Consider the following 25,469-nt stretch of genomic DNA (forward strand, 5'->3'; position numbering starts at 1 on the left):
ACTGCCTTCGGCTCAGGTCATGATCCTGGAGTCCCTGGATCGAGTCCCACATCGGGCTCCCTGCTCGGCGGGGGGTCTGCTTCTCCCTCTGCCCTCTTCCCTCTCGTGCTCTCTCTCATTCTCTCCCTCTCAAATAAATAAATAAAATCTTTAAAAAAAAAAATTCTGTACTGGTAAAAGCAATTTAAGAAAATGTCATTTAAATATACCATCTCAACTACACACACATATATAATAAATGGTCACCTGAATTCAGTTATCAACACCAAAGTTTTACAAACCTGCCCCTAGTCGTTTATTCCTATTTGAGGATCAACGATTAAGTTCTTAACAGATTGTGAAATGTATTTTTAACTCAAGAACTTTAACTCTTTTCCAAATACTTAAAGGTTGAAAAATATTCTGAAAAGTATACCATATAAATGATAAAAAGTTAATGCATGAGGTTTTTACCTTTAAAAGGCTTTCATCTTTATACATCTAAGATAAAACTAAAGATATTCTAACAAATATACTAATAATATATAAAGACAAACATTAAAATATGCAAAGATAGGGGCGCCTGGGTGCCTCAGTCGTTAGGCGGCTGCCTTCGGCTCAGGTCATGATCCCAGGGTCCTGGGATCGAGTCCCACATCGGGCTCCCTGCTCCACGGGAAGCCTGCTTCTCGCTCTCCCACTCCCCCTGCTTGTGTTCCTGCTCTCTCTCTCTCTCTCTCTCTCTGTCAAATAAATAAATAAAATCTTAAAAAAAAAATGCAAAGATAAAAAATAAAGATATTCTAACAACCCCATAAAATTTTTATAAGGTTTTCCCAACGGTCTTTTATACCTTAGCCTACATTAATGTATTCCTTCTTCATTTACCTGATCATTACCCTCCAGTTTGTTCAGCTGGAACCAACATACACTAATTACATAGACATCACGAAGTCCTATTTGTCCTCAGTACCTCCCCAGACAGCAGGGAAATATTATCAAGGGTAGGCATGCTAAGTGATGATTCCCCTCACCTTACTGTCAATCATCCCAGAGTGCTCATAGGAAACCCCCGCTCAATCTCATTACTGAATCCTAAGGGTAAGACTACAATACCCACCAGGAATCATACTTCAAACAGCAGGCTGCCTGACCAAGATGTGAGTCACGATGACTACTTCCCTGATTTTAAGTTTTGGTTTTAAAGCAGTCAATATCAGGTATTTCTCATTTAAATCCAAAATTATTATACACAAAGCAACAAAACATTGATACATTCAGTTTAAGAGTCTAGATAGAAAATATAGTCAAAGGTTAAAATACAGAATCATTTAATCCATTTTAAGAAAAATCAAAACCATACCTTCAGAGGTTTGATATAAATATAACAATGTTTTACTATTTCACATGGGAAAGCATACTAGTCTTTTTACTTAAAAAAATAAAGTTGTAAAAGTAAATAGTAATCTAACATGCATTTTGAGTACAACCTTTAAGATTTTTTTATTTATTTGACAGAGAGAGAGACAGTGAAAGAGAGAGCACAAGCAGGAGCCTGGCTGGCAGGCAGGCAGGCAGAGGGAGAGGGAGAAGCAGGCTCCCCGCCGAGCAGGGAGCCCAATGCAGGGCTCGATCCCAGGACCCTGGGATCATGACCGGAGCTGAAGGCAGCTGCTTAACCGACTGAGCCACCCAGGTGCCCCTGAGTACAACCTTTAAGTTCACCAATTCTTTGTTCCCATTATCCACCAAACTAATGAAGGAGGATCCACCTTCCCATTTAGAAAGTCCTACTCACTAAACCCAAACATTTCTCATCTTTTCCATTTCTTAACTTCTCTGGGACTACCTAAAATCACAGATTAGTAGAATAAAAGCCTAGAATCCACCTCTCCTGCCTTCTAATATAATAATAAGGCCCTCTTCAACAACATCAAGAAGTTCTCCTGTATCAGCCCTCTGTCTAAAATCTAATGAGTTTACTCCATAGACCTGTCTCTCCTTGTTCCAAAGTTTTATGGAGTGGCCCTAATTATTTCTTCATGATAAGGTATTAAAATGTACTTTAGTATCTGTTAGAATAGGCCCCTCTTCAATTCTCTGCAGAATTGGCTAGGTCATTCTGCAAATTTACATGTTAGGATATAACAGAAAAATGTACATTAACTTTCAAATAATATTTATACTATTCAATTTCCCTATACAAAATAAGAAGTCTTACAAATTTCGTAACAAGTGTTTTACTTTTTCCACTATTTCTATGAAGCTACATTTAAGTTGTGTTTTCTACCTTGTTAATATACATATAGGAAAACTATAGATTTATTTAACTACCAGTTTTATTTTTTTACTATTTCTAAAGGGTTACTCAGTTAACTGTGTAACTAGAAACTCAATACAATCTTACTATTTCTGCCTTTCCCTCCCACCATTTTACAACTCTTGCCTAACTGCATTACCTAGCACTTCTCAAATGCTGTTAAATAATAGTAGTGATAGTAAATCTATCAGTCTTCATCCTGAATTTCATAAGAATGCTTCCTATGAGGTATAACCTTTTTATTAAGGGAAGGCAGCACGCCATCTAATCCTGTTTTACTAAGAATTTTACAAGAAGACAGTGAATTTCTTGTAATGACATTTCGGCTTCTATCAAGACGATCATCTAGTTTTCCTCTACTAACTTATTAGTACATTCAATTAAATTAATAGTCTCTAATATTGAACCATACCAAAATGTCATGAATACATTCTGCATGGCTGCAGCATACTATTTAAATAAATTATGTTATCCTATTTCCTATTAGTATTCTTCTATCAATATATGACAGTCATTGTAATTTTATTTTTCGCTTACTATCTTTGCCCAGATTTTGACTGCTGACTTATTATGGTGGCTTCATAAAAAATAAGTATTTTCTAAAAGGAAATCTATTTTTCTTTCTCTCGGTCTACAGCAATTTAAGTAAGTAGTGTCAAAATTTCTTGCTTACTGAAAACTGCAAAGAATTCTTGTGAGAATCTCTACCTGAACACCCTACTCCATTCCTTCTATAACAACCTAGAGTCCCTTAGTCAGTGATCTCTTACCTTATTCAGGCTCTTTCATGCACAGTTACAGGCCTATAATTGTCACCAATTTTGCACTCTGAGCAAAGCAAAATAAATACTTAACATTTTTTAAAAGCATGTTAAACCCCACTTTCAATAATGGATAGAACACCAGAAGATCAACAAGGAAACACAAGACTTGAGTATTCCAGTGAACCAACCAGTCCTAAAAGGCATCTAGAGAACACTCCCACAAAACAGAATAGTCATTCTACTTTTTTTTTTTTTAAGATTTTCTTTATTTATTTGACAGAGAGACACAGAGAGAACACAAACAGGCTGAGTGGGTGAGGGAGAAGCAGGCTTCCCGCCGAGCGGGGAGCCCGATACAGGGCTCAATCCCAGGACCCTGGGACCGCGACCTGAGCCGAAGGCAGACACTTATGACTGAGCCACCCATGCGCCCCCAGAGGTCACATGAAACATTCTCCAGGATAGAACATGTGCTATACCATAAAACAAACACCAAGAAATTTTAAAAGATACAAATAGAGGGACGCTGGCTCAGTCAGTTAAGCGTCTGCCTTCAATGTCCTCAGTGTCCTGGGATTGAGCCCACATCAGGCTCCCTGCTGAGCAGGGAGTTTACTTCTCCCTCTCCCTCTGCCCCCCACCCTGCTTGTGCGCAGGCACTCTGTCAAACAAATAAATAAAATCTTAAAGAAAGAAAGAAAGAAAAAGAAGGAAATAAGAAGCACGCTATCTAGCCAAAATAGAAGGAAACTAGGAAATGAGGAATGAAAAACTTGGGAAGCTCACAAAAAATGTGGATTAAACACACTCCTAGGATGCCTGGGTGGCTCAGTCGTTAAGCGTCTGCCTTCGGCTCAGGTCACGATCCCGGGGTTCTGGGATCGAGCCCCACATCGGGCTCCCCGCTCTGCGGGGAGCCTGCTTCTCCCTCACCCTCTGCTTGCCTCTCTGCCTACTTGTGCTTTCCCTCTTTCTCACTTTGTCAAATAAATAAAGAAAATCTTTAAAAAAAAAAAAATATATAAACACACTCCTAAATAACTAGTGGGTCAAAAAAGAAATCATAAGGGAAATAAGAAAATACTTTCAAAATAAAAATGAAGAACAAAATACCAAAACATACCGGGTGCAGCTAAACAACAGAAAAATGCATACAGCTCAACACCTACATTAAGAAAGACCTCAAAGGGAGGCTGGGTGGCTCAATCAGTTAAGTATCTGCCTTTGGCTCAGGTCATGATCTCGAGGTCCTGGGATCGAGCCCCACATCAGGCTCCCTGCTCAGCGGGGAGCTTGCTTCTCCCTCTCCCACTCCCCCTGCTTGTGCTCTCAAGTCTCTCTGTGTGTCAAACAAAATCTTAAAAAAATAAATATAAATAAATACATATATACATACCTCAAGTCAACAACCTAATCTTCTACCTTAACAAACTTTTAAGGGGAACCTATGTGGCAGAATCAGTTCAGCCTCCAACTTTTGATTTCAGCTAGAGTCGTGATCTCAGAGCGTGGGATAGAGCCCCGCATCGGAATCCATACCCAGCACAGAGTCGGCTTGGATTGCTCTCTGCCTCTCTCTCTCTCTCTCTCTCTAAGTGAATGAGTAAATCTTAAAAAAAAAAAAAAAAAACTCTTAAAAAGAGCAAAATAACCCAGAGCAAGCAGAATAAAGGGAATAAAGACTAAACATAAATGAGGTAGAGAATTAAAAAAAGATCAGTGAGATAAAATGTTGGCTCTTTGAAAATATCAATAAAATTGAAAACCTTTAATTCAAGTGACCAAGGAAAAAACACTCAGATGCCTAAAATCAGGAATAAAATAAATTATTACCAAAGTTACAGAAATAAAAAGGAAATACTATAATCCTATCACAATAAACTAGATAAATGAAATGGACAAATCCTTAAAAAGACACCAACTATAGACAAAATCTGAATAAACCTTTAACAAGAGACTGAATAATCAAAAAACTACCCACAGAGGGATCCTGCCTGGCTTAGTAAGTAGGGCATTCGACTCTCAATCTCAGAGTTGTGAGGTCAAACCCCATGTCGAGTGTAGAGATTACTTAAAAATAAAATCTTCAAAAGTAAAACAAAAAACACAACTTCCCATGGAGAAAAGCCCAAACCCAGATGGCTTCACTGGTGAATTCTACCAAACATTTAAGGAATAATTAATGCTAATTATTCACAGACTCTTCCAAAACAACAGGAGATGAGGGAATACTTCCCAACTTATGAGGCCAATTTCACTCCGATACCAAAAACAAAGCCATCACAAGAAAACTACAGACCAATAGCTCTTATAACCATGGATGAAAACTTCTCAACAAAACACTAATAAAATGCATCCAGCAACATATACAAAAAAACTACATACCATGACCAAGTGTGATATATCCCAGGAATGCAAGGCTGGTTTAATATCCAAAAATTAATGTAATACACCATATCACTAGGACTACAGACAAAATCACATTATCTCAGTAGACACAGAAAAAGCATTTGAAATAATCCAATGCCCAATCATGAAAAAACACTCAATAATCTAGAAATACCAAGGCACTTCCTCAACCTGATAATGGGAATTTATGAAAATCCCAGAGCCTAAATCAAACTTAATTGTGAAATACTGAATGCTTTCCCCCAAAGATGAGGAACAAAACAAGATGCTTACTCTCACTACTTCAGTATCATTCTAAAGGTTAAAGCCAGGAAAATTAAGCAAGAATATGAAATAAAAAGCACCCAGATTGAAATGAAAGAAGTAAAACTATTTCTATTTGCACATGGTCTTCTGGAGATAATCCTAAGGATCCATTTAAACACACACACACACACGCAGAGGAACTAATAAACAAATTCAGCAAGGTTACAGAACACACGATCACTATACAAAAGTTGATTGTATGTCTATTAACTTGTAATTAATAAAAATTGAAATTAAAAAAATTACCATCCTAATATCAAAAATACTAAATACTAATAAATATAACAAAGTTAAGTGCAAAACTTATACTCTGAAAACTACAAAACATTGCTGAAATTAAAGAAACCAAAGTGGAACACCATCAAATGGAATATCCACATCCGTGGATAGGAGGACTTAATGTTGACATAGTAACACTTCCCAAATTGATCTGGAGCTACAACACAATCCAAAATTCCAGCAGGATACAGTCTTCCACTAGGACTATCTTCCCTTTATAAACCATTCTCTAAAAATCTTTCCAAAGAATAATAAGGGCCTGGAGAACACATAAAAGATAATTCATGACCTGGTAAGAGGCTTAATTCCCATTTTGCCTTTCCTGCCCTGACCATTTCCCAAAGCAGTGCATTATACTGCTTGTGGACTCTGGCCTCATTCCCCGGATGCAGCTGCAGTAATCTCATCAGTATATGTGAACTGCCTTCCTAAGTCCAATTTTGATACTGCTATCAGTCTTCACTTCTCAAAAAAAGCAGGACAACTTCCTCAACAGAGGATAGGATATCATACTATTTTTAAGACTATCCAAGAATAAGCCAACTAGATAACCTGAAAACCCTCCCTACAAGCACCTAAATCTCTAGATTAAATTTAACAAACATCCTTTAAATGAACAACCTGGCTTACAAGAAACTACAAGCAATCCCCAGGGATCAAAAACAAAGAGGAAGTTGAAAGCCAGACAGTATCCATCAGAGCCGATACCACAGCTAATCATGGAGAGTGAAGTGGGGAATCTCAAGAATCTAAAGAACCGGGGTTGGTGAGCACATGGAGATTCAAACAGAATGGTGTGCCTAGAGAAGGTATGCAAGCTTCCTGCCCTCTCCCCATACCTTGCTTTATTTAGGTCTTCCATCTGGCTGTTTCTGAGCTATATCCTTTTATAATAAACTGGTAATCTAGTAAGGAAAAAAAAGAGTCTAAAGAACTGAGTTTTAACTCTCAGAGAAAGGAGTTAAAGGTTAGAAGGAAAACTCCCTACGTAAGGCCAGGTTGCTCAAAAAATTACATCCTAAGTGAAAAGGGGAGAAAAATATCAATCTACTAAGTACATGGAAGACAAATATTTAAACTTTGTGGTTCAAAGTAAAAAATCTATTCAGCAAACCTCATGCCAATAAATTAATATAAAAAGTAGTCCCTGATGAGGGATGCCCTGGAGAGCCTAGTAGAAACAAATACAGCACCCACCCAACAGGGCCATAACTGCAACCCAAACCATGCTGGGATTCAACAGCAGAGATTTCAAATAGGAGGTCATAAGCCAAAAACCACACACCTCGTGAGAAGACTGTCCACTGCAAAGAAAAGTCAGAAATAGACACTAGGAACTTAGGATAATACAGCAGTATGATAGAAGCTTCAAAATAAAGTTAAAAACGAGTAGGACATGAAAGGAGGCCTCAAATACATAAGAAAAAAAGATAATACCAAAAAACAGATTCAAAATGGAGTAGATCTGACATGTGTCTCAACAGACAGCATAAGACAAATGTAACCAAATTATTGTGTCAGATAATTTTTATCAGTGGATGCAAAAATATTAGATGAGAGGTTGTTGGGGGGACAAATATTCACATGGTTTCAAAGATTCACCCCCAAAAAATTTCAAAAGAGGAAAAAAAATTTTGAAAGAAAAAAAGGAGGAGAAACCTGGTAATAGCTACCTCAACCAAGTCATCAAACTTAGTGTAACCAGAACCACCCAACATTATGAACCTCTTGATAGGATACAATAGTAAGATAACTTATGAAGTATTCTTCTCAAAAAATATTTAAACAATCCATTCATGAGAAAACAATCCAACAAATCCAGAATATCTATAAGCCAATTAGCATGAAGTCCTCAAAATATCAGTATCATGAAAATCAAAGAAAAGAGGAAAGACAGGAGGACTATTTTAGATTAAGAGACTAAAGAGGCATAATACACAAATACAATTCATGAACCTTGATTGAACCGTAAGTCAAAGAAAAATATTAAAGACATTTATTTGGATGGCTTAGTCATTAGAGCACCTTCATCTTAAGGTCATGAGTTCAATCCCCAAGCTGGGTGTAGAGCATACATTAAAAGAAAAAAAAAAGTTAAAAAAAAATAAAGACATTTGGGGCGCCTGGGTGGCTCGGTCGGTTAAGCATCTGCCTTCAGCTCAGGTCATGATCTCAGGGCCCTGGGGTCAAGCCCCACATCGGGGTCCCTGACCAGTGGGGAACCTGCTTCTCCCTCTCCCTCTGCCACTCCCCCTGCTTGTTCTCTCTCCCTCCCATAAATTTAAAAAATATATTTTTTAAAAAAATAAAAACATTTGGAGAAAAGTGGGGAAATCTGAATATAGTTTGCATAGGCTACTATAGAATAACTGGTAATTTTCCTAGCTTTGATAAGGTATATGTAAGAGAATATCCTTTTCCCGGAAATAAATACTGATGTATTTAGGGGTGAAATGCCACAGTGTAACTTAATTTCAAATTCTTTAGCAAAAAAAAAAAAAGAAACATAATATATACGTATATATATATGGATACAGATATAAGCAAACGTATCAAAATGTTACCAACTGGTGAATCCAGGAAAAGGGTATACAAGTATTCACTGTACTACTCTTCCAATTATATGGTTTGAACAAACACTTAAGAATATAAATGGCCATTAATATGAAAAGGTACTCAACATCAATATTCATCAGAGAATTTAAATTAAAACTACAATGAGAACACATAATGACCAGTAGAATAGCAAAAATCAAAAGGACTAGGGCACCTGGGTGGCTCAGTCATTAAGCATCTGCCTTTGGCTCATGTCATGATCCCAGGGTCCTGGGATCAAGCCCCACATCGGGCTCCCTGCTCCACGGGAAGTCTGCTTCTCCCTCTCCCACTCCCCCTGCTTGTCCTCCTCCTCTCACTGTGTCTCTGTCAAATAAATAAATAAAATCTTTAAAAAAAAAAAAAAAAAGGGACTGATAAAACCAAGTGTGGGCAAGGACACAGAGCAACATGAACACTCAGACATTATGGGTGGGAACAGAATATGACACAACCATGTAGGACACCTGTTTGGCAGCTTCTTATAAACATGCATCTAGGGGCACCTGGGTGGCTCAGTCAGTTAAGCGTCTGCCTTCAGCTAAGGTCATGATCCCAGGGTCCTGGGATCGAGCCCTACATCGGGCTCCCTGCTCCGCGGGAAGCCTGCTTCTCCCTCTCCCACTCCCCATGCTTGTGTTACCTCTCTCGCTGTCTGTCAAATAAATAAATAAAATCTTTAAAAAAAAAAAAATGCATCTATTTTTGCCAGGAGTTGACAAAATACCACCCACCCACAAGCTAAATCCAATCTAAGGACAGTTTTGGTTTGGGGGGGGGTTGTTTTGTTTTTTATAGCCCACAAGCTAAGAATGGTTTTTACATTTCTAAAAGGTCAAAAGAAGAAAAAGAACATGAAAAGGAGACCATACAAAGTCTAAAATATATTTACTCTCCAGACAAACAGACTGACTGTCCCAACAGGAAAAGGCTGCTTTACTGCTCATTTACCCTATGACCCAGCAATTCCACTCCTAGGTGTTTATCCAGGAGAAATCAAAGTATATGTTTACACAAAAACTTGTACTAGTTTGTTTATAGAAGTCTTGTTCACAATAGCTAAAAAATGGTGGATGTGTCTAATAAGCTTATCCTAAAATTCACACAGAAGAGCAAAAAAAGACGATACTGAAGACAATTTCGAAGAACAGGACAGGAGAAAGGGGACCAATGGAAAAACTGCATAATCATCTTTAAAAGCCAATTTTTTTCCATTACACATTGTCTGCAAGGTAGTTGGCTTTCTTTGTGTGACTTATCACGTAATATTTGTAGTAACTGTTAGCCTTTTTCCTCTGCTTAAATGTTAAAAAAAGTTGTGGGGGCATCTGGGTGGCTCAGTCGTTAAGCATCTACCTTTGGCTCAGGTCATGATCCCAGGGTCCTTGGATGGAGCCCTGCATCAGGCTTCCTGCTCAGCGGGAAGCCTGCTTCTCCCTCTCCCACTCCCCCTGCTTTTGTGTTCCCTCTCTTGCTGTCTCTGTCAAAAAATAAAATCTTAAAAATAAATTATGTATTATAATATCTGGTAGACTTATTTCCTTTCCACTTTCAGCAAAAAGTGACTAAAAGTCTTTAAAATATGAAACTACCATCTCTGCTTTAGAAGGATATGAAAGACCATCTTAAAACTTAGACCATCTCTTTTGAAACTAGTTTTTTCAAAGCCTGGAAAGGGACAGTCTACCTCTAGATCAGAAGGTTACGGGTGAGAGTGTCTGTGTTCTGTGAACAAAGGTCTCGGTACTTGAATTCACCACAAGAAGATTTACATGAGGACCTGCATTCTAATAAAGACAGCCTGAAAGTAGCAAGCGCAAAGCACTTTATTAAAGCAGAAAGTACAGTCTCAAGGTGGGAGAGCAGGCAAGCTCCCAGAGGTCTACTTGGCCTCTGGGTTGTTTTGGAATTGGATATTACTGGGTCTCTCTGGGCTGGGAGGAGCTGTAATGGACAGTAGGGTGGTCTCTAATGCAGGGGGCTTCCAATCATTTAGGAAACTCCTCCCACAGGTTGGAAGGAGGAGTTTTTGACCCCACAAGGTTAGTACCTGTCAAGGCAGCCTTTGTCCAAGGAGGGGAGGGGGGCTCTACCCACAATGCAAATGCATTATAACGAGTCTAGTGGTTACTCTGGGGCAGAAGTGGAAGAGAAGAGCACAAGTTCTGCCCCTGTGGCTCTCTGGCCTGTCAACCCCAAGGTCTTGGAAGCCACAAGGTCAGGATGTTGTGCTCCTGGACTTTTAATGTGTAGCTTATTTATCCCCATCCTTGCCTCTAGCTCATGTCTCTATCATTTCCCCTTGAAGGACTTGGGACTCTGTCTCAGGGCACTCCTTCCACCGGTCCTAGCTTCTACCTAACAAGAATACAAAGCTAGAAATTTAAGAATGAGAAAGGTAGTAGTCATGCTACTGGGGGCTAGAATACCAACACTGAAATATAAACATGAAAAAAATCACAATATAAATAATTTTGGACAATCCATGCCAACAGTCATCTTCATGAGAACACAGAATAGAGAACTACCTGTATTTTGATATGAGAAAAGTAAGTGAAAGGTTACTATCAGACTTGATGTAAAAACAGTGACTGTCCACAATTCAAACCTTTTTCTCTCTCAATTTATCCATGAATGAAAACACCTCACGAGCTAACACAATCAGAATGAACACAAGACAAAAAGAGGGTTGGTTTTGCTGTTGTTTTTTTTTTAAGATTTTTTTAAGTAATCTTTCCACAAAACATAGGACTCAACCTCACAATCCCAAGATCAAGAGTCGCACACTCCAACTGAGCCAGCCAGGCATCCCAAGAAGAAGGAATTTTAAATCTATTACTAGCCTGATGGTGACACAAACTTTTTTCTAAAGGAGTTTGCTGTTGATAATTGCCTTAGTTTAATGATCAAGAAAGAGACTAAAGTAACAGTTTTCTCATTATTTCATGAATATCTTGTAAGGAATATAAACTACTATTGAAGTTATCAGTTAAAACAAATTATTAGTAAAGAGGCCAGAAACCAATACTAAACAAAAAAACTATATACACAAAATAAGTTTAATTGCTTGATTTAATTGCTTTTAAGTAAACAGCTATTTTAAATGCATCTGTCAAATAAACAAGATAAATACCTAACCTTTATTTTCAGGAACTTAGAGAAGCTTCCAATGGTTCCCTTCTTTTTTAAAAAAGGAAGACAGTCACAATAAAGCTAAATGAACATAGTTCTAAATAAAACAAGAAATCACAAATATTGAAAATCCTCTGTATTGTATTACTATACAATAAAAGCTGACATTACCAATAGGTACGGTTACCAAAATTAGTGTGCAAGAATGAAAAACACTAACTTAAAGTACAACTACTTATATTTCATCACCCAAAGTTCCAATAATTTACATTCTTTTCTCATGGCATTTTTTTCTACTCCTTCATAGTTTATTACTGCTAAAAATGCCTGCTGTGGTTAAAAATGCCCAATAAAATTATGTATCATTCACTGCTTTATACTACTCCTTGTGTTCATGTCCAATTAGTATTAGCCTATCGTTCTTTTATCAAACTTCAGCTGAACACGAAGCACTTAGGAAGGTTAAACAATTAACTGGACTACAGCTGTGGGAAAATGTGCTCTCATAAGGCAGCACGGTATAAACATCTCATCAATCTGTGAATGGAACTTCCTCAAGCTTTGCTCAAATCTACTTCATGGTCAGCAACTAGTCCAGCAATTTTTAAACTCTAGGTTTTTAAAACCTTGGGAAAAAAGTTTAGACACATATTAAAGACATTATGATGCTTCCATTTTGCTTAATACAGGAGTGAATAATTAGATTTTTTTTGTAATTGTGTATATCCTTTTCAGGCCGGGGGGGGGGGGGGGCCTTACTTTTTTTTTTAACTACAAATAAGGTCCTGTTTCAAGTAAAGCAAAAATATACTTACGGAACTAGCATCAACATCACTATGGATGGCAACCGTCTTAATGCCCATCTTCTTGCAAGTTTTAATAACCTATTTTAAAATACATAAACATTATTAACAAGGATTTGGATTTAAAGGGATTTAATAATAAAATTCACAAAGTAAAATGGAAAATAAGATTAAAATTCTACTCACCCTACATGCAATTTCTCCTCTATTAGCAATAAGAATTTTATCAAAAGTCTAAAGAGAGAAAAAACACACATAAGAAACTGTTACTGTCACTTTGGAAAATAAGCTTTCCCACAACACTGGATGTGATCCTAAAAAACATTACTTCCTAGAGTAGTATTAAATATTATACATTTGTTCATCTACAACCAGGTTGCTACTGAACTCATCTGGTAGGATCTGGCCCTATAATTACTCTGTTAAAGCATCAACTGATTAGGTTCGGTAAATCATAAGTGGACTATATAAATTCTCTTGCCAAAAGATAATCTTCAAATGATATTTCTGAATGCTAAAAAATTTTAGATAGAATTGCTTGACCACTTACTCAATAATTCATATTCTAAATTCAGGGAAATTCTAAATGTCATGAGTTGTTTATCAAAGGAAAGTTTGATATAATTTTTACACCATCTTTGTTGGGCATTAAATGGTATTTTCAATAACTCAGAATAGAAACTAATTATGCTTATATCCAAAGATTCCCAGACCAAGCAGGTTATGCTAGTTGAATACACTGTTAAGTTTGAATAACCATATTTTGAAGCAGCTGAATCCTCATAATAGAGTAGTTCCATTCTGTGGGGAGCTAGAGACCTCAATTCTAAGCCCAGCTTTGCCACTAACGATAACCTATCTGACTTGAAGCAAATCAATCTCTGTAGGTCTTTACTCCCATATATAAACTGATAACATTCTAAGGGGAAACTATTTAATAAGGTTCTCTTACTATTCTAAAATTGTACAAGCTAATCCTTTTAAAGAAACACAATTACAGGGGTGCCTGGGTGGCTCAGTCCTTAAGCATCTACCTTCGGCTCAGGTCATGATCCCAGGGTCCTGGGATCGAGCCCCGCATAGGGCTCCCTGCTCTGTGGGAAGCCTGCTTCTCCCTCTCCCACTCCCCCTCCTTGTGTTCCCTCTCTCACGGTCTCTCTCTGTCAAATAAATAAAATCTTTAAAAAAAAAGAAACACACAATTACAAGTAATTTGGATACATTTTAGTACACAATTATTTCTGGGTTAGTAAATTGTTATAAGTTAAATACAACTATAGAAAAAGTTTTAGTTACATTTCCAAAAGAAAGTTAAAGCTATATATGATCTAATATAACTGAAAGCAATATTTTAACCCAACAGGGAGTCACAATCTCAGCACTGGAAAAGGCTTTCAAAGTCTTGGCTGAACCTTCATGTCACACATGGCTTATTCCACCGAACTGAGAGAAGCCTCTGCCTTAAAAATTGGTAAATTCCTAATCTGATAGAATCCTGAATCATTCAGAGCCTTGAGCAGATGGACCCTTAAAATATCCTAATCTCACCTCAAGCATGAGACTGCAAAATCATCTGCCATTCTATACCCAAATGGTCATGGTAAATCCCTGTTGAACAGTGAGAATATACAAGAATATACAGAATATACAAAGAAAAAAGTATACTTCTTTGAACCGCATTTTAAAATGTCCATTTTTATAAGTATTAAACAGATGCCATCTGATAAAAACAGCACAGTGAAGTTACACATGCAGCAACTGTTACAGCAAATATAACAAATTATAACATTATAGGGATTAAGAACTCCATCTTAATTTTTATCTGAGTGGCAGAATATAGTTAAGAGCCAGTCTGGAACCAAAGTGCCCAGGTTGGAATCCCAACACTACCATGTGTTCTTGTGTGAGCAAGCCACCCTTTTTTTTTTTTTTTCTCCTCCCTTCCAAGTTTTTCTTTAAATTCAAGTTAGTTAACACAGAATGTCGTATTGGTTTCAGGAGTAGAATGTAGTGATTCATCACTTACGTCTAACAGCCAGTGCTCATCACAAAAGGGCAAGCCACCCCTCTTGACCCTCATTTCCTAGTATGTAAAAGAGTAAGAGTAAGAGTAGCACCTGCCAAAAGAGGCTGAGAGAGCAGGATTAACACCCTTCAAGTGTTTAGAATAGTGCCCAGTATACAATATATCCTCAAGAGGTGTTAGCTACAGCTATGATTATTCACTCCTTTGGGCCACACACCACACTGTTTTTGACAAATCTAGGAGTGTGAACCTACCGAACAGGGAAAAATCTGTATCAAAACGAGTATCTGCACCTAACGCGTCTTCTCTGTGCAGGGCCTGTGACAGTTAATTTTTCGTGCAACCGGACTGGGCCACAGGGTGCCCAGATGAAACATTATTTCTGGGTGTATCTGTGAGGGTGTCTCCAAAGGAGACTAACATGTGCATCAGCGGACTCAGCCCCGTACACTGCCGTCCCCAACGTGGGTGAGCATTATCCCACCCATGGAGGGCCCGAGAGATAAAAAGTAGAGGAAGGGAGTGTTTGTTCTGCTTTCCTGATTGAGTTGGGACATGGGTCTTCTCCTCCCTGGGACTTACTGACACCACTGGTTCCCAGGTCCTCAGGCCTTTGGACCTGGACTAGAATTACACCACCAGCTCTCTTGTGTCTCCGGCTTGCGGGGGGCAGATCATGGGACTTGACCTCAATTGTGAGGCAGCAGATCTCCATATTATCTCCTACTGGTTCTACTTCTCTGAAGAACCCTGACTAATACAGGACTATTAATACCAATTAGTACACAAGCTAAATAAAGCTAACCGTATCAATTAACTTTCCATACATAAGATATTCTTCTAAATAAATATATGTATATGGTTCAGGGTTTAAAAGGTACCAAAGGTGATATACTATAGAGACAAAGAGTCTTTGCTCCAAAGGTAACTATTACCAGTTTCCTGTATATTCTTTCAGATAAGCTAGGATTATAAAAGTATATACAAATAAATTTATACCAATTTTAAAATTCCCTCCGTATCAAAAATTACAGGGAAACATCAAGTGCATCTGACAACTTCAATGTACAATTTGGTGCCATCACAACAAAGTGTGGTAAGTGCTATAACACAACCATAGCCAAGAGGCTGAAGTCAGTGCAGAGAAGGAAGAGTGAACAGCATGTGCTAAGGCAGGGACATTGAAAGCAGAGGGTAGCACTGAAAACAAGTAATTTTTTTAAAGATATATCTGGGGAGAGGGGAGCGGGAGGGAGAGAGAGAATCCCAAGCAAACTCCCCTGACACGGAGCCCAATGCAGGGCTCGATCCCAAGACCCATGAGATCATGACCTGAACCAATATCAAGAGTCAGAAGCTTAACAGACTGAGCCACCCAGGCACCCCAACGAGTAGTTTTTAATATACCTAAAGCACAAAATATGTGCAAGGGAGTTGTAGCAAACAAAGCTAGGGTAAAAAACAAAAAAAAAAGCCAGATTATGAAAGGACTTATATGCCATTTAAGGAATTGGACTTTATCTTGTATGTGGAGAGTCACATGTAAGGCACTCTAAAGATATTCTAAGGAAAACAAACAAACAAAACAACCTTTAAATGAAGAAGCTGAATCCTGAAGACAGAAGGGCTCTCAGGTACCATGAGAGATAAAGAAGGACTTTTGCAGCAGTGGTTCTCTGTGCTAATGATGTCACCCAGGGTAAGAAACAATGGATATTTCCTGAGGATTTTTTTTTTTAAGTTATCTCCTCTTATTCCATTCTCTATCCCTCCTTCCTTCTTTCCCTTCCACATATTTGTATCTTCATAGCTAGGGTCTAAAACCACCAAGGACCCTTCACTCCATTCAGAGCCTGAGAGAAGGGCTGAGCTGGCCCATTCCCCTGGGTACTTGAAGGAATGACCACAGAACTCCACATAGTCCCTTACCAACACTTTCTTTTTTTTTTTTTTTTTTTAAGATTTTATTTATTTATTTTGACACAGACACAGAGAGAGGGAACACAAGCAGGGGGAGTGGGAGCGGGAGAAGCAGGCTTCCCACCGAGCAGGGAGCCCGATGCGGGGCTCGATCCCAGGACCCTGGGATCATGACCTGAGCCGAAGGCAGACGCTTAACGACTAAGCCACCCAGGTGCCCCCCTTACCAACACTTCTGACAAGGCTCTAGCACAGTGGGTAAATCTACTGCCTCAGGAGAAGCCCAGGCTTGAGTTTACAGCCCACTTACACTTACTATCTGTGGATTTTGAGCCTGTTTCCAAATGTACAAAACCAAGTTGTTAAGACTACTATGCAGGGGCACCTGTGTGGCTCAGTAGGTTAAGTGTCTGACTCTTCTTCTCAGGTCTTGATCTCAGGGTTGTGAGTTCAAGCTCCACATTGGGCTCTACACTAGGCATGGAGCCTACTTAAAAAAAAAAAAAAGACTAATATTAAGCATTAAGCAGCTGACATTTAGGACACATGCTTTCTACATGCCAGGTACCAGGACACATCCCTTCTGTGCACTCTCTCATTTCATCCTCACAATAGTCCTAGGAGGTCAGTTGAGAACATTCCCAATTTACAAATGAGAAAACTAAGGCTTGATGAGGCCAGCATTTGCTTAAGTCACTTAACCAGGTTCACAGGGGAACTGTGAACCGGAGCTCACACCCAGATATTCATATCAAAACACACCAGGATGTAACATGATCAATGGTAGAAGCTTTAAATTATTAATTTAATTTTAAATTATTATTAATTATAAATAAATATAAATTATAAACAAATTAAGATCACGTCTGTCCTACCAGGCATGCCATAGTACTATACCAGCTCACACTAACCTAAGGCCCACTAAAACTTCCTGGTCTTTTTCTAAGCAGATTACTATTAAATCTTCCCTATTCTTATGAACATACCTGAAACAAGTTGACATGTTAAAATTCAAATTGAAAAAAATTGTATTTTTAGTAATTAAATTTTACCTGATTTCGACTTGATATGAGTCGCTGATAAAATGTGGAGTGAAAAAAGGAGTCAAAGGCAAGTTCAGATGACAATTTACTTAACAAATAAAGATCAGATCTACCTGCACTTAAAACAGGAACAATAAAGTAGAACAAACAGTACAGTATTTAATGAATGGCTATAAGCAAGAATTCCTAGAAGTAGAAAGGCCCTCTACATGAGGGCAAGCCTTCAATTTGGTCTGAAAGTCCAACACCAGTAACGACCACTAGGTGCCAGAAAGTATCATAGACTTTGTCAAGACTGAGCACACTACACAGTTTCTCCACAATTACCTCAGGAAAAGGTACAGCAAAGGAGATGGCAAATGACATGGGGAACAAAGGCCCAAAAGAAATATAGAAAAAAATTAAACTTCCTTACAACTTATGGCCCACTGACAAGTGCTTGGGACAGGCAGAGTGACCTTCCTCCAGGAACTCAACTGCCTCAATGTCAATACTTTGCTAGAGGCAAAAGGCAACCTTAGCTTGACATCAGCCCCTCCTCCAGTATCCTGTACATCTTCCTTAGTATAAAAAAAAATCCCTTTGAAAATTTCCTTTATCTTTACCCCCCACCCCAAGATATATGTTAGCAATCATCCTCCAAACATATGGCCCACTGATATCCACCTGAAGGGTCTCATGACTAAGGTTTTACTAGACTATAGTAAATGACCCTCAAGGTCCTGGAAACCTAGCTTCCAAATTCCTTAGACACTTCCACTATCCCTAAGCCCCTCCCAACTTGAACGGATATAATCAGTCCCTCCTCACAACCCCAGTGTAGCTCTTTCTGCCCACAGGTCCTGTCCCCCTGCTTTAATAAAACCACCTTTTTTGCACGTCTCAAGAATTCTTTCTTGACCATTCGCTCCCAGACCCCAACATCTCACATCGGCAAAGGTAGCAGGCAGATCCGATTTCAGACATTTACAACAAAATATGTACCTTAGTAGATTCCAAGGGGAAGGGGAGGAGCTCTTCAAATTTCCTAAACCGACAGTTATATATACATTTATTTTTAGTAATTATCAATGGCCACCAATGTGAGGGGTGAATCAGCTACTATTGTAAGCTCACTATGAGGTTATGGCAAAAACAAGTCTCAAACCAAACTCCACCACACATACATTTATGAACAGAAATAAAAAGGATCTTAAGTGGGGCACCTGGATGGCTCAGTTGGCTAAGTATCTGCCTTCGGCTCCGGTTGTGATCCCAGAGTCTTGGGATCCAGCCCCACACTGGGCTCCCTGCTCGGCGGGGAGTCTGCTTCTCCCTCTGCCCCTCACCCCACTCTTGTGTTCTCTCTCTCAAATAATAAAATATTTAAAAAAAAAAAAAAAGGCATTAAAAAGGATCTTAAAATTTGCTGGATAAGCTCAGGGAAGGCTCAACTTCCTTCACTCTGTAATGCTCCAAAAGACTGCATGAAAGTTTCACCTGAGGCAAATACATCAATATTCTGATTTGGCTAGCCATACTGTCAGACTCAAGCTATGGAGAACCCCCAGACAAGCAGCTAAACACAGGACGTCATTTAGGGATCAAGCATAGGTTCTATCTTAAAGGTAAAGAATGGAAGGCCAGCTAGACTATTACATTCTGCTACTTCAGCGGCTAAGAATTGATATTAATAGCCAGAACACATATCTTGCATACCACTATTTTCATCAATGACAGCCCATTCCTAACACCTATTATACTAACGAAGAAGGCTACCAGAGTTAACAGGGAGAAAGACAGCTGAACCCTTTGTAGTATACTGTACCACCCCCACTCTGGAATATGACCTCTAGTACAAGTACTAGCTAACCACCCCCTAGAGTGTTTCTAGTTAGGACAGCTCACTACCACTAGATTGGAACTCAACGTATGTGTCCAGAAATGCACAGACATACAGGCACCCCAAGGCATACTGTCTATGCTGAAGTTTTCATATTAAACCATGGATTTCGGGGCACGTGTGTGGCTGAGTCGGTCAAGCATCCAACTCTTGGTTTTGGCTCAGGTCACGATCTCATGGGTCATGGGATAGAGCCCCATGTCCAGCTCTGTGTTCAGCGGGAAGTCAGCTTGAGATTCTCTCCCTCTACCCCTCCCCCTATTCACTCTAATAAATAAATCTTTAAAAAATTAAAAAACATAGATTTCATAACAGGGAATTAATCACAGCTAATTCATTTGGACCAGTGCTGTCCAATAAAGTAACCACTAGCCACATAAGGTTACTGAGATCTTCAAATGTGGCTACTCAAATCAAGATGCCAGAAGTGTAAATTATACACTAGATTTAGAAGGTTTGAATGTAAAGTATCTCACTGATACTTTTTATATTATCTATCGAAATAATACTTTAGAGAGTTAAAACATACTATTAAAATTTTTTTTAATGTGGCTATTAGAAAATTTAAAATGATATGCCCTGCAATTGTGTCCCCATTATATTGCTATTGAACTACGATGGCATAGACCTTTTCTCCAAGCCTCCAGAATTTTTTTTTTTTAAGATTTTATTTACTTGTCAGAGAGAGAGAGCACAAGCAAGGGGAGAGGGAGAGGGAGAAGCAGGCTTCCCGCCGAGCAGGGAGCCTGATGCGGGGCTCGATCCCAGGACCCTGGGATCATGACTGAGTCGAAGGCCGACACTTAATAACTGAGCCACCCAGGTGCCCCAAGCCTCCAGATTCTTTTGAGTAGTTTTATATACTTCAAGAGATGATTTAGAAGATACCTTCGCTACTTCATTCTCAAATAATCATTCACCAGTTCTACCTTCATGATATTCAACTTGAACCATCTCCTAACCAAAACTCCCTCCTGCCCTCTTTGAGGCCTTCACTGTCACAAATTATGTTTTATCTCCACAATCACCACTTCAAAAATCTATTATTTCAATAGATAATCAATATAAAAAGTATCAGTGAGATACTTTACATTCAAACCTTCTAAATCTAGTGTAGATTTTCAAACCCCGTTCTCATATTACAAACCTCAACCATTATCCTATATCAGGATTTTCATTGGAATTCCCTTGTCCCTTGGGGCGCCTGGGTGGCTCAGCCGTTAAGCGTCTGCCTTTCGCTCAGGTCATGATCCCAGGGTCCCGGGATCGAGCCCCACATTGAGCTCCCTGCTCGGCGGGGAGTCTGCTTCTCCCTCTCCCACTCCCCCTGCTTGTGTTCTTGCTCTTGCTAACTCTCTGTCAAATAAAACTTAAAAAAAAAAAAAAAAAGGAATTCCCTTGTCCCAAAATTTACAATATATAAAACTGCCTTCAAAATAAATCCTATGAATATTAAGTAAATGGAAAAAAAAAAAAAAAAAAACGGGGCACCTGGGTAGCTCAGTCATTAAGCATGATCCCAGGGTCCTGGGATCGAGCCCCACATCAGGCTCCCTGCTCAGCAGGAGGCCTGCTTCTCCCTCTCCCACTCCCCCTGCTTGTGTTCCCTCTCTCTCTGTCTCTGTCAAATAAATAAAATCTTTAAAAAAAAAAAAGTTCAGGGGTGCCTGGGTGGCTCAGTCGTTAGGCATCTGCCTTCGGCTCAGGTCGTGATCCCAGGGTCCTGGGATCGAGTCCCACATCGGGCTCCCTGCTCGGCGGGAAGCCTGCTTCTCCCTCTCCCACTCCCCCTGCTTGTGTTCCCTCTCTCGCTGTGTTTCTCTCTGTCAAATAAAAAAAAAAAAAAAAAACTTAAAAAAAAATAAAAAATAACAATAAAAAATAAAAAAAGTTTAATCAAAATCTCTCAAATGCCTAGAATTTAAGAATGTTACATTATTGGGACGCCTGGGTGGCTCAGTCGGTTAAGCGTCTGCCTTCGCCTCAGGTCATGATCCCGGGGTCCTGGGATCGAGTCCCGCATCGGGCTCCCTGCTTCGCAGGGAGCCTGCTTCTCCCTCTGCCTCTGTCTCTCTCTCTCTCTCTCTGTCTCTCATGAATAAATAAATAAAATCTTTAAAAAAAAAAAAAAAGAATGTTACATTATTCTGCGGAAAACAAGGGAAACACTATAAATTTATTCAATTTTTGGTATAGATACCAAAATTTAAGACTCTGGTTGTGGCCCACAATGAAAAAAAGGAAGATTGAGCACTTATAAAACCTATGATGTTAGAGAAATAATTATACATTATTAATAAAATTTAATCTGTCCAGTGAACACAGCATGGAGACAAGAAAGTAAAACCGTAATAACTTTGCTATTCAAAGTATTTAAATACTTACTTTTTCATTAGAATCATATCCAGCTGAACAGAGACTACGGGACACCATTAAGTGCTGTCTTGAGTAGTGTGGAACACGCTACAAAAAAAAAAAAAAAAAAAAGTGAAATAAATTACAGATACCTGAATGGGCTTTAAAAATATTTTTTTAAGGTAATTCTTCCAGTATGCTTCTACCTAAAATATTTTATCAATACATGTAGTTCTAAGCCACATGCCGTAACTGTAGAAGATAAATCATTAACTACAGTCCTATCACTTGGGCACACAAGAGAAACCTAAAGGCATCAAAAGGATCTCTAGAAAAATAAGAAAAAAAAAGAAAAGTAAAATAAGAGTCAATGGGTCAATCTTAATTACAGAGAACTGCTGGTTACCACAGGGGAAGGGAATTAAAGAGTGCACTTGTGATGAGCACTGGGTGATGCATGGAACTGTTGAATCACTATACCGTACACCTGAAACTAATATAACACTGTGTTAACTGGAATTAAAAAAAGGTCAATGGGTCAAATAAAATTTGAAGAAAGGTCTGCTTATGCAGACTGACATGGCAGGATCATAAGGTCACATACCACACAGAACTTTATATAACATAAAACAAGAGTCTTGGTCTTTCAGGAGCTTCCATTTTAACAGGGACTGGAAAATCGTATTTTTTGTTTGCTGATGTCTTGAACGTGATTTCTTATTTTTTTCTGGTACAGTGAAAAGGTTATCAATTTCACCTCTAATCCACTATTATAACTGTTTGTGGAAAAAATATATCTTAAGGCTTTAAAACATGAAGAATCATCACTAATAAAATTTATAGTCAAAGGTTTAAGAAAACAATTTACCCAGTAGTCACTGATAAAGCTAGACACCCCCCCCAAAAAAAGAAAAGAAAAGAAGGTGGGAGGAGTGAAAGACAACTAGTACTACCCCTTAGAACTTTCTAAGAGGACAACACAATTAAGAAGCAAATGTTTTTATAGCAACATTTTTCAATAAACTCAGATTCATACAATTTGTAAAGCATCAAGCCCCAAATTACAAAATGTAATCTTAATACAAAAGTGAAGGTAATAGGGGTGCCTGGGTGGCTCAGTCGGTGAAGCAACTGCCTTCGGCTCGGGTCATGATCCCAGGGTCCTGGGATGGAGCCCCACATTGGGCTCCCTGCTCGGCTGGGAGTCTGCTTTTCCCTCTCCCGTTGCCCCTCCCCACCCCCCCACCCCCACTTGTACTCTCTCATGCTGGCTAGCTGGCTCACTCACTCTCTCTCTCTCTCTCAAATAAATAAAATCTTCTTTTTTAAAGTGAAGGTAAAAGATAAGATACACTTTATACAATGAAGCCCACAGTACCAAGTAAAAGGCTAGTTAAGAAAATGGTCTGAGACTGGAAAACACTCCGTACGCCCTCCCTTTTAAAGACGGAAACTCACTCTTGCACACCTTCACACATCCCTGTAAGTTCAAGAGTATTAGGCCCAATTTTAAAAATAAGTAAACGGAGTCTAGAGAATTTTAATTTATCAAAAGTCCTCAGGCTAGGCTGCAATGGTTCCAAGATTTAAGCATAGATCTATTCAGAGCATTCTGGAGTTTATTTTGAGAAAATACAAAATAACGGCACCTCCCACATTAACACCAATGTCTCTGCAAAGACAGGATTTGAGGAGGGAAAAAAAAAAACAATTTACCAGGAGGGTCTCACTACTCTCTGTGTGTCCAAATAAAAATTCAGTCTCCACTGCCTTCAGCTGAACAGCTGTAATTTAGCAACTTTACTCCTACGTCAGACTTAATAGGATAAAGGCAATACTTCTTCCCTGGAAAAATCAGGTCTTGTGTTTATAGCCTCAGCCAAAGCAGGAAACAAACTAAGAAAACAAATTCTAAGAATAAAGAAAAGCAAAAGCTCCCTGGGAATTTCTCAGATTTACTCTGCTGCAAGGCAGCACTGGGATATTTACACAAAGTAAATAGCATACCAGCTTCCTATCCATTTTATAAAATGTAACAACAAAATAGTTTACATTTTTACAAATGCTCCCTAATGCTGTAAGGCACATAATGGTCTGCTCCATGAACAGATCAACATAATCCTTTTACAAAAGACAAAAATCAAACCTGTGTCTTTCATCACTAACAAATAAAGGCTATAACTGATTCCTGATGGCAAAAACCAAATGTGCCTCTTCCAGAGACAAAACACAACATGGGATGGACATTTTAGGTATTCTAATTAGCTTCGGAGAATGAGAACAACAGTGATGTTTATGTCTGGGGAAGGGAACACTTCAAAAAGCGGCCTAACACCCAGCAAAGATCTCTGGGAAAAGAAATCTGAATTCTAACCCAAACTCTAGGACTTGAGCAAACCACTCTGAGCCCTCTGCTCTCTGCTAAGAAATGAAAGCTTGGATGACTTTTCTATAAGGTCTCTTACTAACCTAAACCACTATTACCCAAAAAAACAAGAGCACAGCCCAGGGATATCTAACAATCCTCTGACGATCATGAGAGGATATGCAATCAATCCAACCAAAGTCAACATGCAGGCCAAGAATGTGGTGACCCGGATCTCTCTGCTTAACTACTCTGAGAGGAACAAACAAAAATGCAGAGCTACTTGGTGGAAATAGAGCTAATTTCACAGATTTTAATAAATATGAATTATGAATATGAATTATGCATTAAGTTTCTAGGCTACCTCTGGGAATAAAAAGCTCAGGACTCTATTAGATGAGCCCATGAAGAATAAGCTAAAAGGAAAGACAGTTTCTCTCCCAGAACCATTCAGAAATCCCAAGTGGCCAAGCTCTGAGCAGTATTTGGGTCAGTTGACTCAATTACACTATACTTACTTTCAGGAAACTACCAGTAACCCAAAACTAGAATAAAATATATCTATGCCACAGTTCCTACAACTAAATCCACTCTATTACAAGATACACCGGGCCAAAATATAGGACCTGTAGCACTGTACTATGAGTGATTGAGCTGGAATCTTTTTATGACTATTTAAAATACTTGATTCTGAAGATCTAAGACTCTTACCACCAGTATATAAAAAAAAAAAAACATAGCTTGTACACATGTGAATTTGTGGTAACGTGGCCCGAAGTATTAAAAAACATGGATTCCCCTGGTTAGGCAAATAACTAGAAGTAGAAATGGTCCAAGCAGAACTATAAAGAAAAAACAAGTGTTTGGGCCATTTTCACAGTGAGTCTGAACTGGTTTGTAGTTGGCCCCATAAAAGCTATCTTTGTTCCTGTTTACTCCTGACAGACCTTCATGGAAGCCCAAAGTTATAAAGAACACAGGTCAAAAAATCAGACAATTTTGTGGAGCTACAAGATTAAATTTTTCTACTGATATTTTAATCTCTACGCCCAATGTGGGGTGGAATTCACAACCCCAAGATCAGAAGTTGCATGCTCCAGCGACTGAGCCAGCCAGGTGCCCCTAAATTTTTTTATTTATTTTATTTTTTTATTTATTTGAGAGAGAAAGAGAGTGAGCAGGAGGGGGAAGAGCAGCAGAGGGAGAGGGAGAAGCAGGCGCCCCACTGAGCAGGGAGCCCGATGCAGGGCTCGATCCCAGGACACTGGGATCATGACCTGAGCCATGATTT

At 38.9% G+C, this 25,469-nt stretch overlaps 1 protein-coding gene across 7 annotated transcripts in view; it reads right to left on the minus strand.

Moving 5' to 3' along the window:
* The window catches only part of PCCA (propionyl-CoA carboxylase subunit alpha), a 402,221-nt gene that overhangs the window by 367,264 nt on the left and 9,488 nt on the right, over positions 1-25,469 (minus strand). For 4 of the 7 annotated variants that reach the window (XM_044913519.1, XM_044913517.1, XM_021696041.2 and 1 more), the window contains exons 2-4: positions 21,844-21,921; positions 12,774-12,821; positions 12,600-12,668 (exon numbers count right to left, since the gene is read on the minus strand). In XM_044913519.1, the coding sequence (XP_044769454.1) occupies positions 12,600-12,668; positions 12,774-12,821; positions 21,844-21,921 (195 nt within the window). The remainder of the gene's footprint in view (positions 1-12,599; positions 12,669-12,773; positions 12,822-21,843; positions 21,922-25,469) is intronic. The other 3 variants (XM_044913521.1, XM_044913520.1, XM_044913518.1) reach the window with 1 other exon arrangement.

The sequence above is a fragment of the Neomonachus schauinslandi genome, chromosome 3, assembly GCF_002201575.2.
Source record: "Neomonachus schauinslandi chromosome 3, ASM220157v2, whole genome shotgun sequence".
Classification (NCBI taxonomy): domain Eukaryota; kingdom Metazoa; phylum Chordata; class Mammalia; order Carnivora; family Phocidae; genus Neomonachus; species Neomonachus schauinslandi.